The sequence below is a fragment of the Cyrtonyx montezumae genome, unplaced genomic scaffold, assembly GCF_038088225.1.
Source record: "Cyrtonyx montezumae isolate F1298 unplaced genomic scaffold, pur_monq_1.0 scaffold_10, whole genome shotgun sequence".
Taxonomy (NCBI): domain Eukaryota; kingdom Metazoa; phylum Chordata; class Aves; order Galliformes; family Odontophoridae; genus Cyrtonyx; species Cyrtonyx montezumae.
This window is the reverse complement of record NW_027071826.1, coordinates 36,926,108-36,947,147: the sequence shown is the minus strand read 5'-3', so window position 1 is coordinate 36,947,147 and position 21,040 is coordinate 36,926,108. Positions and strand designations below refer to the sequence as shown.

The window sequence follows — 21,040 nt, the reverse complement described above, 5'->3', positions numbered from 1 at the left end:
AGCAGCAGTGCATGAGGGTGTTTTTCTAGCAGAAGGGGATATAAGGTACATGAAAGATAAATGCATATGCACTTAATTGCCCATTCAATGTATTAAGTATGCAAAGGGATCCGAGCAGTTTTATGTTTTCATATCATTTGACTGAAGGCTGTTGTCCTTTTCAAAAGAAAAGTGGATGATTTTCCTGCTCAGTTTCCTACTCATACTATTGAGGATGTGGAAGAGCAGTAAGTTCATAACGTGCTGATATGTAATGGAATAGTACTTTCAATAACAATGCACTGTGTTTTTTCCTTTTAATGAGGAGAGGGCAAGTGGTGCTTTGTATTGATTGGTCCAGCCACTATTCATTAGGTAGCAGCAATCAGTTATGCTCAAGTAAGCCAGAAAATGGTGACCTATATGCTGTTCATTCTGATTATTAACAATTTGGGCTGGAGTAGAACTAATGATGTGGATTTGAGATGAGACCTGTTATCTTCAGTTAAGTACTTTGCTGTGCACTAGTGGGGGTAAATTACTTTCTGTGATTATTAAAATTCTCCTTTTTCTTTACTTCATACCTTCCCAACATATATGGCTTATGAAAAATGTGTCAGATGAATATTTTCCAGCTTTTCTTTATCTGTTTTTGCTGAAATTTCTTTAAGCCTGTTTGTAACATAGACCTATAAAGCCTTAGATTTTGTTTGTAAGTGGCTGCTTTTGAATTTTGACCTTGGGTGATATAGATCGGCCTTTAATAAATCACTTGAGAATATCACTATGCCTAACGTACTATTAAACATACTAGATTTAGTTTTTCCCAGCAAGACAGGAAACAGAACCATCATTTGGCTTAAACTAAAACAAATAGACAAGTTAACTTTATGCAACAAATGCCATTCCCTTAGAAAAGCCTAAGCTGGGTGTTCATTTGTGGGCTTTATTCAGTTACCAGACAGATCACACTTGTTAAATGGTTAAACTATCTTTAAGACTAGTATGTTATAGCTCGTACTCCCCAGATGATGCCAATATTATGGCTGTGCTTCCATTCTAATATCACTTATCGTCTTCAGAACATTAACCAAATATTAATATACACTTAAAAAAAACTTACTTAGCTGTGAGAAAAATCTAGCATTCTTTTTTTGTCATTGCACATCTAGATTTGTTTTTTCAATTGAAAAATACTAGATTTAATTCCTGCTGTATTTCCAGCCACCTTGTGTGATTGTTTGAATCTAATTTAAAGATTTAAAGCTTTTTGCGTCAGACAAGTAGCGTATACAGTGCATATTCAGCTGCAAATACAGGTTGCTTTTTAGAATCATAGAAAGACTTGGATTAGAAGAGACCTTAAGGATCATCCAATCCCAACCCCCACTGCCCAGAGTGCCATCCGTTCTGGCCTTGAAGACCTCCAGGTATGGAGCATCCACAGCTTTCTGGGCAGCCTGAGTCAGCACCTTACCACTCTGTGTTAAAGAATTTCCTCCAAAAGCCTAATCTTAATTTCCCTTATTTTAGTGAAGAACTATTCTCTATTTTAGTGAAGAACTATTCTCTCTTATCTTGTCATTATTAAATCATGTAAAAAGTTGGTCTCCCTCCTGTTTATAAGCTCCCTTTAAGTACTGGAAAGCCACAATGAGGTCTCCCTGGAGTATTTTCTTCTCCAGGATGAACAAGCCCAGCTCCCTCAACATTTCTCCAAAGGAGAGATGCTCCAGCCCTCTAATCGTCTTTGTGACCCGTAGATTCTTCAACTTACCTGCCTTATTGAAAGTGCGAATGCAAATTTTATTCTTTATAATTCTCTTCTCATTGAAAATCTATTCCTTTAGCACATCATTAAAATTAGAGAGCTGAAAAAATGTACTCAAAATTATTTTTTTATGTCAAAAAATGTTCGGAAAATAGATTCCATGTCAGAAGGGCTGAGATATCTGAGATAGCTGGTAAAATTTGAGCAGCTAAACAAAAAAAGATGCCGAATAACTTAGCATTATAGTCATGTGATTTATTTTGGCATTCATAGTCTGTGATTCAGACAGTATCAGATTTCATCACTCAAGTAGAAATAGATAGGAACTCCTGTGTGCCTCATAGCTAAAATGGTTTTGGGGAAGGTTTATGATGTTCGTCAGGATGTGAAATGTTGGCCATGCAACTTGGCTTGTGATTCTGCAGAGCATTAGTGCCATGGCTGGCTCCAGCGGAGGAGAGAGGTTAATTCCTTTGGTTTTGCCCTATGACCACTTCAGGATGGGAAGCATGATGAAATACTTTCTCAAAGTATTCAATAAAAGCTTATCATGAATAATTGGAGAAAAATAGAATAAATCAAGGCTTTTTTGGTCTAGTGATTCATAATTGAAACCACATTGAGGTTAGGATTGATATTCTGAACAATCCAGCTGAAAAAGCCTTACTCGCATAGGCAAGGGATGCATCTCTGCTTTACTTAAATGTATAGGGAAACTTCTTAGCTATTGTATAAGTTCATTCTGTTGCCCTTAACTCTGTGCATTTAACTGAGAATTGTTGTCGTTCAAACTGTATGATTTCTGTTATACATTGACTATAACAATCACTGAATGTGGTTATTGAAAATAACTTATGTAGGGAGGAGGACCCACTCTCTTGTTCACGGTTAAATTTCATTCTAAACTGTTGTTGCTGAGTTTTCCCACTAAATGATGTCTGGGAAGTTCTTGACTCTTTACTGTAATATGGAGTAGCACCTTAAAGTCTTGTTTTCCTAGAGACCATTTTGTGTTGTAGTTTGTAATCTGTCTGCCATGTGGTGCGTCTTCAAATCTCTTTTGATGGTACTAACTGCATACTTATATAAGAAATTTAGGGTAGGACCCTATCTTAGTTTTGTCTGGTATTATGCAAATACCTTTGAGGTTCTGTTGTACTTATAATGAATGGCCAGTTCTAAGTCCCATGTCAGTGATATTTTGAAACCCTACCTTTCTCACTTCTGTATCCCAAGGACAGTCTGTTTAAAACTTCTTGGCTAACTTAAACCTGAAGGCTCCACATCACTTCCAGCCCTAAGCATTTCACACAATGTGAATTCAACTCCCTTGGTATCTTATCTTTAATATATTAACTTCTAAAATAGAATCAAGTTGTTTTTAGTGACCAAGGGAAGAACAACACTTGATGTTTCCACTGGAAAGTGCTTTATTTCTAAGATACAAGTACGCGTGCACAACTGTAATAGCTTGAATCCTTCCTTGTAGTACTTATCCATACCTGAAATCTCCTCTCTCCACAGAATTATGCCATCTCTGAGTTCTTGCTATTATTCAGGTCCCACTACTTTGGCTGTTCATGTGATCTGCAAGTGTTGTCAGACCTAAGTGACGTGTTACTCTAAGGAAACTGGTGTTTGAATTTCATCTGTTTTGCCCATAAAAACAGCAAACAACCTATTAATCTTAGATTAATTATCCTGGCTCTTCTAATTATATTAGCTGGGAGGGCAAAAGTGAAGGATTGTCTTATCCATAGTCGAATGTCAGCACTTTGTCAAGGAGTGGTGATGGATAATTGGTTCAATGCTGCTGCTTGCTCTTTCTGAGAGTGAAAGTTCCTACGAGTTTCCATCATAAGTGTTAATAAAGATGGATCTGGAGCAAATGCTCTTTCACCCTCAGTTTCTTGATCAATGACTAGGAGAACCCATCCCTATGTCATTATCCATTTCATACTTTGCTGCCATAATGGAGATTTAATTAGATTGCTGTTGAATTAATTGCCTGCATGGTTTGCTTTTCCCAAGGAGAAATCTGGAAGACTTTAGTAAATTATGGAGGCTTGAATTTGCCCGATTTCCTGCAGAAAGCGGGGTCAATAGGTCTCAGACTGTAGACACACTCTTCAGGCAGGCAGCAGGGGGTTGGCTCTTAATGGCACTTGAGAGATGCTTAATTGCCTTTTTGAAATGTTTTTCTCAAATGAGAGGCTTGGTTCTCCCATCCATTAGTGTGGGTCTACAGGCTTTTCCTTCCCTCCATCATCCTTTAGTAGATGCATGAGCAAAAACACCTGAAAAGTTGTCTTATTTTTTCCTAAGTTATAACCAGCAGGGGAGAATGTTGATGCCTTTCTGAAAGCAGTAAAAGAAGGAATTTAAATGAACATAAAATTCAGGTTTTTAAGAGAAATAATGATAATTTCTATAGGCTACATGTGCTCTAACATGTGCATCTTTAATTTTTCACTGAGTAACAAAAATAGTCTTAGAATGATATAAACAGTATAATCCTTTTCCAGGGATATTATAGCAAGTAATTCTGTAGGAGATGCTGTGGCCACAGAAAAAGTGGGGACGGTTAATTTGAGTGGTGGTACTCACCCATAAGTAATAAATACAGCATAGATTACTTTACCAGTTTATTTCTTCTTGCAGGGTAGAAACATAAGATTTCCTTGGCAATCTACTCACTCTGAAATGAAACCTCCGCTTCAAGTATTAATGAAAAGAGGTTTCTGAAAGTTGTTTTAAAGAGCTCAACATTACAAGGATCATTTGGACATTAGCAGTTTTGGGGTGGTGGTTGTGTGGAAATGAGTCTGTAAAGCTTTAATGAGATGGATTGTGTTCTGTTAACATTTTGATTGCGATTTGCTGTAGGAATTATTGAAACTGGAACAAAATCAGAGAGTTGGCCCACTTCTTGTAAAATTAGTGTGCAAAATTTGTCTCTGCATGCATTGTCTCTGCATTGTTAAAGCAATGAATATGAATATTCTGAGTTGTTGAGTGTAGTCCTCTGCTATCACAGGTAGCCATGTCCTTTTTGTGAACTGAAGTTGCATATTATTGTTACTATTTTTATTACATCTGTGGGCCTAAAACTGCATTTTTTCCATTAGGAATCTCAGTGGCACTTTGTGCCAAATGCTGCTTGTACGAGACATGATAAAGGACTTGTGTAGCTGAGGACTAATCTGTCTTTCCAGCTGTTTGGGGAAGTCTAGTAATTGATTCTACTCCTACTGACAGATCCTTGCCTGGAACGTGTCCTTAGACTGTCATAGATAAAAAAGTGTGCTAATATTGTGCTTAAAGTAAAATCACTTTCCTATTTCACACATTTATTTCTTCTTCAGTGCTTATGTGTTTGTAGAAGTAAATAGTGTTCACAATGTATTTTTTCTCCTGTGTTGAAATGGTCAAAAATGTTACAGTCTCTTTAAGCACAATAGGGTCTGTTCTACCTGTCCTCCTAGTTAGAAATGTATAACCACTGAGCATGAGAAGAGTGATTGTAGAACAAGTAAGAAAATTAGCCCAAAGACAAAATCAAAACATGGAAAAATGCAATATTTATGTATTTATTACAAATTAACATAAAAAAACCACCTTGTTCCTAACACAAGCAGACTAACGGTATGACTTTAGCTGGAGATCCTCACAAGGTTTCTGTAACCTGCTGGCAGTTAGTGACTGCTTATGAGTGTTCACAGTTTTTACAGACTGACGTTCAGAACTTTCCTGCAAAACAACATTGCTCATTTTCTGCTTTCCCAACTCTGCTTTTCACCCCATCCCAAAAGGTCTTATTTTTCCCTTAGCTTCACTCTCTGACCCTTGGTATCTGCTTGGAACGTCAGCTGGAATGGAAAAGTTGAGACTAGAACACCGACGCTTTCATTCCTGTTGAGCAGTCCCTCCACTGCTTCCTCCCCTGCGTTGTTGGTTCCAAATGAGGTTGGCACACGCAGTGAGAATTTCACTGTCTTGTCTCTTGCCAGTTGAGCTGGCTTCCTTATGCTGGCAGTGTATTGAAATAAGACCTTTAAAGTCTTAAGAGGGGTGCCCTAGTTAAAATTCAGAAGGGGTAAATAACTCTCTGAAATTCATCTTTGTATCTCATGCCTTTAAAAAAAAAATAGTTTTTCTCACCCCATTTAACAAACCAGATTTTGTGGGAGCTAGTACTTTATTCCTCTTAGTGCATGCTTCAATTTTTTTTTTTTCCTGGATTCCCATTTTATGTCAGGTATATGTGTTTTTCTGTGTTTTTAATTTTTTATTTTTTCTCTCTTCTGAAGCTGTATGGCTGATTAGGTCTCTGTTTATTTACCCTGTCCTGACTGTAAATATAAATGTTTGAAATAGTGATAAGTAAATGAGAATTGATTCTTGGTATTTGAGTTCAAAATTTACCATAGTTTTCCTTCTCCATAAATTTATTTGCCTCTTGCACTTGATTTTTTTCCCTAAAACACCTCCTCTGTGCATTGTTTCAGCTAGGCAAAAATGAAAATTGAATCAACAAAGAAGCTGGAATGAAAGCTTTGAGAAACCGCTGAAGTTCACTTCTGCTGAAATTAGAGAATCATTCTGCCTGCTCTGAGCGTACTTCACCTCTGACATTTAAATGCTGGCTATGTGAATTACTCCCTGCTATAATAATTCTTTTTGTCTCAATTATTTTATTGCTTTCCTTCACAGAAATGGAGCAGCGTGAGCAACCCACTCTTCCTTCCATTGATCCCACCACAGTCCCAAGGATTCACAGCTATCGTTCTGACTTATGACAGGGTGGAGAGTCTTTTCCGAGTCATCACTGAGGTGTCCAAAGTGCCCAGTCTGTCCAAGTTGCTCGTTGTCTGGAACAACCAGAATAAGAATCCACCTGAAGGTAAGACTTGGCGCTAGGTGTAGTGCAGGAGGGAGAAACTGGGAGTAACGTGCCTTCAGAAACTATTTCAAAGTTACTTTCAAAATAACAGAGATTTTTGTGGCAATGCTTTTGAAAGTGAAATGAGAAGGGCCAAAGCAGATGAAAAGAAACATTCTGGTGCTTCTGCTGCCAACTTAATGTCAAAGGTGACATGAGGTAGTTGCAGAGACATTGTCTGTCCTTGCCTTCATTTTGGAGAGTATCAAAGAGAAACTCTGTTTTGTCAATGCTCAGTTTTATTTATCTGTAGAAAGACATACAGGCCTTGGTTTAATTGTTTATTTGTATCCAGCACATATGATACTGTGCTTCTCTTTGCACAGCAGAATCTGATGAAATTTGCAGATCCTTCAAACTTTGAAACTTGTGTTTATTTTAAAATGAGGGTACATTTACAGACCTTTATTTTTTGCTCACTGCTACGTAGGGTGAGCTTCGTAAGTTCTAAATACTGGTACTAAAGACCTGAGCATTATTTTGAGCAGTTAGACTTCTTTTCTCATTCTTAATGAAAGCTTATACGTACAGTACTTGTAAATGAGTTTGTTTCCTGTATGTCATAGCTATTAATTGGTCACTTTCATCTGAAAATGTAGGAATCTAGGAATATGTGTTCAGAAATGCTCCATCTGGTGGTGCAGAACTCTGTGTATTCATCTGTCTTCTGGAGCAGATGAAGCCTCTTAGGACTGCTCACTTTGTAACTGTATTTTCAGAAGCTTCAGCTGCTGCAGTTTTCCACTCTTCAGAGTTAGCTACTTGGCCTAGTGGTAAGATGCAGTACGAAAATTAATCCCTGACCACTTGTCTCAGTCTGCCATGTTCTGACAGCTTCTCTGGAGCCATGCTATTGCAATCCTTCACTTGGCTCATTTACCATTTTGGCATCTTGCTGCAGTTCAAAGCAAGTAGCTTTATTGTTTGCTTTGAAAAGCATTCTGTAATACTGCTGTGCTAAACATCTCAAAATCTAGTGGTTTATAAAATGCTTTGCAAACTTTTGAAGTGAGAAGTGTTGCATATAAATTGATGCTGGAATTTTTGCAGTTGGGAGTTTTTCTCTGAAAGTTAAAATGCTTAATGTTACATTCATTCAGTTATGTAAGCTGTGAGCGAACATCCACTGAGTGCAGGTGGATTTGACCCAAATGGATTGTTTCCATGTTTTGCTTTGAGTGAAAAGGAAAGCTGAAGAGTAGGAGAGTTGAAACAAATAAAGCATTGGCAGGATCTCTTCTGTTAAACCATTCATGTTAATCTTGAGTTTAGAAATTCTTGAAAATTGAAGTGTTTAATTTTTTCTATCTCAGTTATTATGAAGTCATGAACCAGCTTCAGAAAAAAACTGCTGTTGCCTCTAGAGCATAAACTTGCAGTTGAATGCCCAGGCAGTTGTACCCTTATTTACTTTAATGCAGTGCTTAGTCTAATATAACTATTTCCAGTGCTCTTCATCCCCTTATTGCTGTTATAACCATTGTAATCTTGGGCTATGGCTGAGGAGGGGTCAGTTTGATTAAATTAACTCATTTCATTTCAGATCCATGCAGGGTATTCCACTTGGCTCTTCAGCCGTTCTCTCCTTCAGTCCGACTATTAGTGATTCTAATCTGTGGACTTCAAAGCTTCTGCTGTTTATAGCCTGTTAAAGCCAGGAAGTTTCTGATGGATTAAGGCAAGGAATGAGTTTGAAGTTTGTAATGTGCACCACTGTCACTGATAAAGTCTAGTTTATTACCCTACAGTAGTATCTGCACTTTTATGGCTATTTTCATTTAATTGGTTATAGCAAAGCTGAGGTTCTTAGTCTCCCCAAGCACCAAGAGCTGTATTTCCTGATCATTTACATATACAAGACATTTCTGCACAGAAGCAAGTCCTTGGCTTTTGGCATTGCAACCCTTTGTTTTTGTTCCATGTGTACAAGAGGGAGGGCTGAGTGGAGTACATCGAGGTTGCCCTTAGCACGGATCCTGGGCAGTAAATTGCAAATTGGATTTGAGTCTCTTGAAATGGAGCTGGCACAGTGCTGCTCAGATATGATGTGGGCTGCTCCTTTGCCTTGTCATCACAAGTAGGTGGCATCATTTTCAATTATAACACTATTCACTTGATATTGTTATCAGAAAAGTATGTATTGTGAACAGAGAGAATCTACCCCTGGGAAATGAGATTTTCAAACACCTTCAAATTCTGGAATTCATGTTGATATTTAATTTTTTTTAAAGAATACTTACATGCTTGTAATAATGCCTTTTATGTAAGCAAAACTCAGTGAACATAGGACTTACGAAGAGAATTAGAATGTTGTGCAAAATTTAAGAAGCTACTCCCCTCAAGGAATGGACAATTCCATAGAGATTAAAATCCTTCTTGCTTGTCTTCAGTATTCAGTAAATTTGGAGTTAAAGAGGTACATTTCTCAGCAAAGCATGAATGTGGGATCTACATAAAGCATATATGTTTCAGATCTAGTCATGTCAGGGAATAATGCAGCTCTGATATGGCTCACAAACTGGTAAACTCTTTACCACATTGCCTGATAATGATCTAAGTAACTGAAAGGGCACCTGATAAATTGAATATTTGACTTGAAAAATTTCACCCAAGTGATGTACAGAAACACTAACTTGGAGAAAAAGCGTGAATGTTTATACACATGCATACATATATACAAGCATGAGCTAATCAGCAGCAATTTAAAAAGTGATTTTTTTTTCCTCCTTATCCTACGAATTTGTGAGGATGACCCTCAACTTGGAATGTTTAAGAGCTTCACATGCAAATCTCAGCTCACATTATATATTTATTTCAAAGTGAAAAACATCACTTTAGAAATCCCCTTTTTGTCTTCACTTACTCTGATGGAAAGGTGACTAATACAAGCTTGAGTGGCCCATCTCTAGTCACTTAGCAGCTGTCTGCTCTTAATACCAGCTCCATGCAGCTCTTAGGGCAGGGACGCAGACCCAACACACATTCTGCCTGAATGCTGAATAGAAGCAACTCATTTCTTACTGTATCTCAGTTGCCACGTCTATAAAATGAATACAATGCAGTCCATAAAACACTGAGATCTGTAGTTTAAAATTGCTGTGTAAGAAGCACTATTCATGGCATCATTATTAAGATGCTGATACCTGTAATTGTTATCTACCTTCACATCAAAATTAAGTAGCAGAGGAAACTGCTTTGTGTAAGATTTTAATCTGAGACCCTTTAGAACATTTACAAAAATCTATACATCTTGACTTATTTTATCTATGTACTCCCATTTTGCAGCTTTAGAAACAGAGGTCACAAAGGTGACACTTTCACCGTCACTCAACTTAAGGGAAGAGAATCAGGAGGGTCTTGTGATTATTATTAAGTCTTTATTTTGTTTGATAGAACACACTCCCTTCCCATGGCTGTCTATCTGTGAGATATGGGTGTGTAGGAAGAAGTGAAAGCTTTACTCACTCAGTCTGTACACCAAAATAGGAACAAAATAGTTAACTTTTGGTCTCAAAACATGAGCGGTATCTTAGGAGAAGCAATAAATAAATAAATAAACTTGCAGCAGAGGAATGGATGAGCAATGCAACACTGAAGTCCTGTGGAGGCATCTCAAACTTTTCAGAGAGCCAATGGTAAAAATATTGAAACTTATGTGTGAAACAGAGAGAAGGTATCATGTATGATAATAATTTCAATCCAGAATCTTAGTGCTTTACAGAATAATTTTTGCTGATCTTAAGTGTTGTCTCAATGTAGGGAGATGTTCTTTGTCTTCAGCTGAGTTTTGATATGTATTCACACACACACAACCATACAGGTCATATAAGAAGCCTGTTAACCCAGTTGTAACATCCCATGACTGCATGTATAATGTTAATTAAAAAAGAATTAAAGCTTTGAAATACAATAGGAAAAAATGATTTTCTCTCACTCACTCCTTAGTCAATAAAATAAACATTGTGGTCCAAGTGTCTGCTGCAGGGGATATTTGTGTAGACAGAATGTTTTTTTATTTTCTCAATTCAGCCAAATACTCTTGCCCTTTAATTTGAATTTGTCTAAATTGCTAGTTCTGAAGTTCAAGAAAACAGTCTGTGATAGTGATTTCCACTAACATTTCTTCAACTGTCTGAAACATGAAACACATGATGAAATCATCTTGTCTACCATATAAATGGTATAAAAACATATAATGCATTACTGTTAATAAATGTGCAGTAAGCTAGAAATCATATTTATAGTTTGATTCATTTTTATCAAAATAAGAATGATTTTTTTAAAGAACATGTATTTTCTGCATAGTTCTATAAGCAACTTAGATCCAGGAAACTCTGCTATTAAACTCAGAAGGTATAGACTGTTGAGTTTACGTATATTACCTCAGTGACCATGTTTTTCTTTTGGTTTGATACTATTAATTGATAACATTGATATAAAATATTCAGGGTAATAGATCTTAAGGAAATGTTAAGGCAGCTTCTATCCTACTATGCCTTTAATGCTTGGCCCTGGTAGGAATGTTTTGTTGAACTTTTTAGGCTTTGAATTAAGTACATTTCTTCACAATGAACTTAATGCCATTTTCTTTGATTAGCTAAGGAACTGAGGATTGTTCTAGTCTTCCATTAATAATCTTAAAAGTTCTTTTTCTGGAGGAAGTTTACAAATATAGTTTTAACAAAGCCAACAGAGACTCTCAATAATGTCCTAGAAACCAATAATCTATTCCTAATATGTAAGAGGTTTTCTGTGCATTAATGTAGACCAATGTTGGTAAGAAGCAACTTTTTTTAGATGGTTCATCCTATGTCTAAGCAGCTGCAACACCTGGACAGACTTCATCAGTAAGCCATTGTTGAAGGAATGCTGGTAATAAGTAGTTGTAGCATGCTGCTAATTCTGACAATTTTTGAAGCTTCAGATACCAGCTGAGTTCTGTCTAAGTCCAGACTGGAAAATGTCCTTCACTAGGCTTTCATCCCCTGTTTCAACTGATTGAATTCACACAAACTACTGTAGGCCAATTAGAATGATTATCAACTAGTAGATCTTGTAAATTTCAGATATAAGAGTTGAGCATCTGAGCAATTACAGATGCATACAAAGAAACATGTTTAGAGATGTTTTCTGACAGTTTAATTGATCGTAGTCTATCTTGCACAACTTCTGTAAAGGTTCTTCCTTTTTGCAGTTCCTAGTAGACTATTTAGGAGCTGCAGGAAATCTGAGCTGTGTATGAACTCATACTCTGGTGCCATGTAATCAGCAGTCATGAGATTGTCCTGGCTGTTCTTACTGAGAAAATAAAAACAGAGCATGCTTGTGTGAACTTGTTTATATGCACATCTTTATGTGAGCCATCAAAATGCCATTGTTCTTCCCAATATGTGTATCTTTTTAATTTTTTTCATATTACTACTCACAAGTGTTGAATTTTTTACTTTAAGTGTATATGTTCTATTCCCAGCTCTTCCTTACTATCCCTGTCTGTTCCAATAAATTGGAAATGCAACAAGCCATCTTCATTTAAACACTGCTTGCTACTTTTGAACTTGACTGTCTCAAAAATATTTAGCTCCATACAATAGCTGACTGTCATTCCCTACTCCAAATGTTGAAAATAGAAATAGATTATCCCTAAAAATTAGAGCAAGTAACTTCCTATACAAGCATACTTTTTTCTCTGGATAAGGTAGAAAATACTGCTAAAAGACTTACCAGTTTCTCAAAACTAAGGAATCAATGAACAACGAATGCTATTTAACAACTTGATGTTGCCATCACTCTTTGAAACGAGGTAATACTCTCGATGGAAATATCACTGTCCGTTATTTTATGATCTCCCTCTCATATGCACTATTTAACAATTTCTTCAGAGCTGAGAAACAAACCTGGATTTGAGAAATAATTCATTATTATATATAAGCATTTTGCAAGCTTGTATACATTTTCATTACAGCCGTCTGATGGCAAGATAGTAAACCTAGAGAGACATGGAAAAGGAAACTTCTTTTTAGGGGGAGAGAAAATTGCCTTTTATGACTGTCATCCCTCTTCTGTCTTTCATGTAATTGAGTTGTAGAGAAATGCATATTTAGAGGATTTTAAAATCATAGTTATTAATGAAGAGCAGCAATAAATAGAAGTAGAGTGTTTTAAACAAAAATAATTACAGCACTTCTTTCTTGAAGTAGTGGAGGTTAACACCAACTTTAATCCCATAGTTTGTGGAAATCATCTTGAAATCATGCTTGAAAAATTTGCTGTGAGATGCGAGTTACAGGACCTAATGGCAGAACTGCGGGCTGGCCAGAACTGCAGTGATTGTTGCTAGGGATTGTAAGCCATGAAAAGTGGAGGCTGCATTTGGAAAAATTTGGAAACTGCTGATTTCGTTTTTAGAAGACCACATGCTGTTTTCTGTGGTAGCTTTGGCAGTCAGTAGATCAGTAGTCTTGAATAGCTCAAACTGCCAAGAATGCCAAGAATCTTGTTGCCAAAGAGCAAGTGTAAGTATTATTCAAACACCAGTCTGCCGTAACTATTTCAATATGATACACAACAGGAGGTGCCTGTCATTCTTTTTTAGACTCCACATATAGATAGAGGTAAACTTTGTGTACTCCAGGGAGCTCTGTTTTAATGTTTTACCTGTCTTCTGCTGTATTCTCAGAAAGCCCTCACTAAATTTAAAAGAGGTAATAATATTTCCCAGTGCAAAATTGCATTTCTACGTTTGTATGCTTTAAGATCCTCACATCAACTTGTAATGCATCACCTGTCTTGTCCACCAGTTCTTGTCTTAACATAAGTTCATAAGTTCATAAGGTTGGAAAGGACCTATAAGATCATCTAGTCCAACCATCCTCCTATCACTATCCCTACCCAACTACTAAATTAAATCCTTTAGCACCTCATCTAATCGCTTCTTGAACAGCGCTAGGGATGGTGCCTCGACCACCTCCCTAGGCAGGCCATTCCTGTGCCTGACCACTCTTTCAGAAAAGAAATGCTTCCTCAGGTCTAATCTAAATCTTCCCTGGCGCAACTTGTGGCCATTCCCTCTCGTCCTGTCATTATTTATCAGGGAGAAGAGGCCCACCCCCTCCTCACCACAACCCCCCTTCAGGAAGTGGTAGAGTGCAATAAGGTCTCCTCTGAGCCTCCTCTTCTCCAGACTAACAGAACATGACGACAACAACAAAAGAAGCCTAAGTAATACCTTACCCACTTACTGTAAGAATTTAACCAAAGTATAATACTATGCTTTTAATGTAGTCTACTAAAATGAGAATTTCTCCTGTGCACGTCTTCCCACTGCTCAGGTTTCTCAGAGCATCGCCTTTCCAAGCAGTATCTCAAAACTGAAAGTGCCGTGTGAGACCCTGCCTCAGGCTTCTCTTTACTCCTCATTCCTCCTATGTGTAAAAAGGAAAAGCACACTCTAATTTCATTGTCTTTTAAGATAATCATAGACAATTTTAACCTTCTGATTCAAAAGTTTGGCTCCTGGAGAACGTTATCCTTTTTATTGACTGTATACTATGTTGGGAGTTCTTGTAGCAGTGAAAACTTTGAACGAGAAGTACTTGGTATCTCTTAGTGGAGTCTGCTATCCTTTGTGATGATTGTTTTTACTCAGATAGTCAGCAAGGGCAATGCAAGTTATTTCATCTTGTCATCTCCCATGTGCTTCCATCTCAGCAAAATACAATAACATTTAGTATCTGATGAGCCTCTAGGCAGCAAGTAGCCTTGACCCATTCTTTTTGTTCCATACTGCAGTGTAAATGATACCCTAATGTATTACTCAGTTACTCCAAAGTGCTGGTACTTTCTGTTCATTTAAGTTCTAATTTGAACACTTTGTGTTATGTTTCTCAACACAATTATTTTGGAGTAACTTACCTCATTTTGAGAGACTTTCCAAGACCTTAGTAAATCACATGGATTTAACAGGATTTGCTGACATCTGAGATGCATGCCAATTACAGTTATATTACACCTTCATTTTCTTTTGCCATATTTTCATACAAACAGTGTATCTGTTAGCAAGCTATCAAACAATTGGTTTTCCAAAGAGATTTAAAATTGAAGTATTCTTACTTGCTTGTTATTCTGAAGTATTGTTTCCCAATACTAGTGGGTTTCCAGTTTCAATTTTTGTTTCACAGTATTCCTGCACTGAAATAAAGTCTTTGTTGTAGTTTGGAAGCCTTTTTTTTTAAACATGTATAGCAAGTACGAGAGGAAGAAAACAATCCCAAATAAAATAATTAGCATGCATAAATAGTAAACTTTGTTGGTATTTATAAATAAACATGTACACATGCATACATGGTTACAGCAATTCTGATTGCTCCTGAAACACCAGAAGGGGAATCCCTTGGAGATCTAGCAAGCTACTTAAAACTCTTCTGTACTAATACACACTTGATAATCGGATAATTATTGGCAATTAGCCTAAGGTCTTAAGTAGCTTGCAAATGTTGAGCAATCTACTAAACTTGAGGCCTTCATGCACGTCTTCATAAGGCACTTATAACTGCATTACAGATTTGTCTGCTTGCATTTTGTATGGCAAGCCAGCAAGGAAGCAATGTTCTGTCTCTACTGGAGAGAAAAAATATGAGTAAAACTCAGCAAGAACATGTCAGGAAGAAGCTGTGATGCACAAAACCATCCAGATAAAGGTAGATTTCTATGGTCGCTTCTTCAGACTCACAGAATTACCTCAGGGTAGGAAACAGAATAAAAATATTGCCAGTAAATATCAGTCTATTTCTTCACTTTCCTTTTGGCCACCCACAAAAGACAATCCTTCCCTCTAAAATAAATAAACAAATAATTAAATAAAATTTAAAAAAGCAACACCTGACTTTTGCTGTGTTTTATTAAAGAATGTTGGGTGAGCAGTTACATCAGTTATATCTGAGAGGTTCACTGGCATTAAGAATGTGGACACTTGCTCCTTGGTAGCTGAACATGTTGAAATGAAACAGCTCTTATCTTTCTCTAGAGGTAACTGTCTGTCTCTCTGATGAGAGTGGAAAGAAGGCAAGCCTTTTTGGGACGCAGAACTGATTCTGCATTGTTATAGAACTGAAAATATCAGTTTGTAACTTATTTATTTTTGGGGTTTCCTGTTAATTCTTCAGATAATCCTTCTAAGAACACTTCCAGCAGCAGATGTGCTTTTTAAAAAACCTGTCCTGTACTCCTGTCCCAACATCTCCCACTATTTACTCATCTATACATGCAAGAACTGCATCAACCTATTTTCCCCTAGCATCATACTGAAAACACCATCCATTCTGACCTTTTAATCCTTCTCAGAAGCTACTTCTGTGTGGAACTTTGTCTTTTTTTTCCCCAAATACATCTAAGTTTATTAAGTGGTCCAGAGCACTCTGTATAACCTTACTGTTCTTGCTGTTTTTCATGTCCCCGGTCTTTATGTTAATTTCAGACCACTTGATATTTATTTCAGAAACTAAGGTAAAAGCAAAGACATAATTAGAAATAAGTTACGATATTGAATTACATTTAATATTGAATTACATTTCCTTTAATATTTCTCTTTAGATTCCCTCTGGCCAAAAATTCGTGTTCCTCTGAAAGTTGTTAGGACTGCAGAAAACAAACTCAGTAACCGCTTCTTCCCCTATGATGAGATTGAAACAGAAGCTGTATTGGCTATTGATGATGATATCATTATGCTAACCTCAGATGAGCTCCAATTTGGCTATGAGGTAAGAGAACTGTGTTTTTTTCCCCTTTGTCTTACACCGTCCATTCTAACACCATGTGTGTTTTTAAAGCAGAGGAAGTGTACTGCTGATTCAGTTTACTATTGTAATGGCAGAGAGACCAGCACAAATAAGATGATGTTACAGAAAGAAGAAAATGAATGCTTACCTGTCTCTGAGGATCTAGGCTCACAGAATAGAACTCTGAAGAAGAGGGATCTCCAACAACTGATCCTTCCTGGGAGGCAGTCAGGCCTTAAATGAGGTCTAAGAGCCTGGCTCCACCCCTCCCAGTCACACAGGTGAATTGCCTTCACCTGCGCTTTCAGGGCTGACTTTTCTCCAGGTGCTCAGTCAGTGGTTCAGGCTGTGACTCTCAGCAGTTCCAATACAGTTGTATCTGAATTTATTGTAGCATTTCTGTGCTCACTGACACGTTTTTACAGATTGCAATTACTTAACGAAAAACACTGCTAACTAACAGAAAAAAATCAATGATTGGCACAGTGGAACTAAAAGCCTCTAGAAAATGTTGCATAATTTGTGTTGTGAAGACTTGTAATGGAAGTGGTCTGGAAACCGTGAATAGGATTCATTTCATCGGTTTCAAAAAGTTTCCAGATATAGCAACCTTAGTGCTATGTAGCTTAATATTTCAGATATTTCTCAGGAGATTAAGCAGAGATTACAAGGGTTGCAGTTCCATATCTTTGCACACTCTTCTCTTTGCTGGCTGGTATGATGTACTCTCTTTGGATAAATTATTTGAATTATTTGTTCAGTTGTTCCATTATCTATCTATTAGCATTCATACATCTTAGAATAAAAATAACTTTTTGTTGTCCTCTTTACTGTAAAACAGCATTTTCTCTGTTGGTAAGGGTACATTGCCATCACATTGATGGACAAGACAAGTTTGAGAGATTAAGTGCTGGAACAGAGGAGGTCTCTTGAGGACATGGCAAAGTAAGGTGGAGTGCAGTGAAAAGAAGAACTGAAGAATGTCAGGGAGACAAGTATCATGTGCTTGAAATGGCAAAGCTTCAACAGCTGCTGTTGCAATGAGGATGTCAACAAAGGGAAAGTTTGTCCAAATCAGTTACCCCTAGCAGTATGAAGAGGTGAAAGTCTTCATAGACACATTTGAGTTGCTTGTCCAAAAGTGCACTTTCTGGAAGCCACTGTTTACTTCCTTGCAAATCTTTGACTTTAATTAATTTTGTCTTCCACTTCTGAGTATATGGCACAATCCAGAATCTGACATTACTGTCCTGAGATCATGTAAGACAAACGTGCTCTGTTTGTAAACAAAGCATAGACTTTACAGAATGTAAGAGTATGTTTAAGAATATATCATTCACACCTGTACCTGCAATATCAAGAGTGAAATAATACTGGGCTTCACATATGAGAACTAGGACAGAAAGGAATTACCTAAGTTGAGTGTAATAATGAAAACTACTATTCAAAAGGGCAGAAAGCAAACTAAATGTGATACATGTATCATTTTTAATACTCAAATGTGTTAACAAAAGAAGATTTTTTTTAGAGATGCTGGAATTATTCATTGTGAATTGTTATTTGGTAAAATGCTTCTCGCTCTCAAGTCAAAGAGCCTTAGCAAGCAAAAAGTTTTTAGACTCAGGAAGTTACGTGTGGTGATGTAGGTATGTTGATGCCATAACAAAGATGTTAGGAACAGGAGACAGGTTTAATCTATTGTGTGTCTCGAGAAAGGAAATATTTCCCTTGCCAGGTTAATAGTAATAAGTTAGTGCTCGAAGTATGAAAGATGGAAGGAAAGGAAGATGACTGAAGTAAGGTTTCTTTTTGTGGCAACATATGCCTCTTCTCTCTAGTCTGTTCACTACACTGAACATTTTAAGCACTGCATTACAGCAACAAAGCAATCAAGTGTTGGCAGTTCTGCAAGCCAGCTTACTTTTGTCGATGTTGGTGCTTCTAACTACTACTTTGAGGGTGAACTGATGTGATTAAAAAAAAAAATCCTTAATGTGCATGCTGTGTAAATTCTGGCTCCATTTCCAGTTTGATTTTCCTAGAGCTGGCTCAAAGGAACTAAGAATAAACCTAAGAAAGCGTGTAAGTAGTTCCAAATGAATCTCTGCTACTGGCAAAACAAGTTTGAAGGGCTCTGGATCAGACTTTTCAACTGCAACACAGCAGTTACGTTTCAATTGTGTCAGCCAGAAGTTGTGAATTAGTACTGTGAAGCTCAGGCATCTGAAGCATTAATTTAAGCATCCTCAGTTGAGAATATCTGTAATTTCAAATACGTTGAGCCTGCTGCCTTAAGCAGGAAAGTGTCATCCTCTTGCAAAAAGGCGAAGCAAAAAAAGTTGAAGTGTACTGCACTGTGACCAGTGTGACAAGGTGACAGCTACGTTCCTGGGCCTGACTGCTGGGCTGTGCTGGCTGATCTGTCAACCTTCTGCTGGCTGCAGGCACTGCCGGAGCAACGGGCCCCATGTTTTCTGTCTGCTTGGACACATAACTGCTTATACTGGCAGACTAAAACCTTTTTTTATTTTGCATTTTGCATTTTATTATAAATCCTATTCCTTTTTAATTTTGAGAATTTGTCTTAGTACACAGCCACACAGACGGAAAATTGAAATGTCTTACTGAGCAGATAGTCAAGACAAACCCATGGGAAGCTTAAACACTCATTTTGAGATTGCTTTTTTTCCCCTGTAAAATAAATGAGTAAAAATGGCTTTGAATACAGAAGCACAGTGGATTATTTTACAAATATACAGTTTTCCTCTTAAGAAGGGTGAGTGATGTAGTTCCTACTCTCTGGCACAGAAATCAGGGGCTGAAGATTGATCTTTCCTGTCCCTGAGTGTCTGTGACTTGCTTGACAAGACTGAGCTGGCTCCCAGATGTTTGAATTGTCCTCAGCCTGTGATAATTTATTTATCTGTTTGTGTGTGTTACCAGAAAAGTATCTCTCAGACTCTTGACTCATTTGCAGGGGAATCCAGAGGGAACAGTAGCAGCATATAATGTTACTAGAAAGTTTTCATTTAAAAGTTTTTCTGCTTCTGCTTTGGTCACAGGAAGGGTTGGAAACGTGACATTTTGTAATTTTCTCTTCTCCTCCTGACATCCTTGAGACCTTACTTTTAAACATATGGCCAAACCCTCTCTGTCACAGACTTGTCTGAATGTATAGAGCAAGCCTAAAAAAACCCAGAAGCTTTGATCTCGGTACACTTTCAGCCATAAAAAATTATAGTAACACTCAAAGTGTCAGACATTTTTTACTTGTTAAAAGTGAGCTATTATGGTACAGTGATTTATTGCATTGCATAAATCTATTGGAGCAAGCAGAAAAATAGTCCCTGTGTGCTGCTGCATTAAAGCAGCATAAGAATACTTGGGACGTTCTGACTTATGAAAAAAGACTACTTCTGTATGTTACATAGTGAAATCGCAAACATGGCTTCAGGCACTGTAAATAATCTGCTAGGGCTGGACAGTTTTTCCTAATCACCAATCTTTGTTTTTCACAGAGAGAGTATCAGAGAGCCAAGAAAAGGAGCAAGTATTTAAAATATCATAACCCTAAAAAATTAAAGCAGAACTGTTGGCTGCTCCAAAAGTGTTTGGTGTTCAAGTGAGAGACTGAGAGCATGCATTCTAGTATTCCCACCTCTGAGCCTCAGCTGGCCCCAGGGCAGATTGCTAGCATTTCTGTCAGTCTGAAAAGGGATAATGGTTTCCAAGTACGAAGTTCATGAAGATATCTTATTAGGTAGTTACTAAGTTATTGGTAGGTGTCCTTACAAAGTATTTTTATTAAAGCAATATTTAAAAAAAAAAAGAATCTAAATTGGGATTGTTGTTCTGAGTGCATTTTCATTGTAGACAAGATAGTTTACTGCATTAGTACATTTCTCTTTTTGTTGTTGCTGTTGTTGTTGGAAACTTTTTGCCTACTGCTAGTAGAATTGTCAAATAGCTTGGGTTAGAATGGACCTCGGAGATGATCCATTTCCAACTCCCTGCCATGGGAAAGTCTGCCGACCACTAAGTTAGGCTGCCCAGAGCTCCATGCAGCCTGGCCTCAAGCACCTCCAGGAATGGGGCACCCACATCTCTCTGGGCAGCAGAGCCACAATCTCACCGCCCTCTGAGTGAAAACTTTCCCCTGACATCTAACCTAGTTCACCCCTCTTTTAGTTTAAAACCATTCAGTGGTCTTATCTGTCTCAGAACTCAATTTTTTCTTTAAATTAGTATGGCCAGTGTTCCATACTTATAGTGTTGCTGGGTAGCTTTGGGAACAGTGACTGTAGTTTATAAAACTAGAAAATTTAAAAGTTTCAGTTAGTTCCTGAAGTTGCATGTAAGTGTTAATATAATCTGATAACTTTCATGCATAAATGTTGAAGTATATTCTGAAAAAGGCAGTGCTTCCCTGTCCTTTTGGCTACATAGAGAATAAGCTACGGTAGCTGTTTTGGTGGCACAGAGAAATAGAGTGGAATAATTGAGGCTAGAAAGTAGAGATTGTAGGGAAGTGAGGGTGAATGGTATTTTAGCTAGGCTGAATGTCTGTATCATTTG

The 21,040-nt window shown here is 37.4% G+C and overlaps 1 protein-coding gene across 1 annotated transcript in view; it reads left to right on the top strand.

The window, feature by feature from the left end:
• EXT2 (exostosin glycosyltransferase 2) overlaps window positions 1-21,040 on the top strand; it is a 68,841-nt gene that overhangs the window by 36,697 nt on the left and 11,104 nt on the right. The window contains exons 9-10 of the mRNA XM_065754946.1: window positions 6,464-6,653; window positions 16,281-16,447. Of these exons, the coding sequence (XP_065611018.1) occupies window positions 6,464-6,653; window positions 16,281-16,447 (357 nt within the window). The remainder of the gene's footprint in view (window positions 1-6,463; window positions 6,654-16,280; window positions 16,448-21,040) is intronic.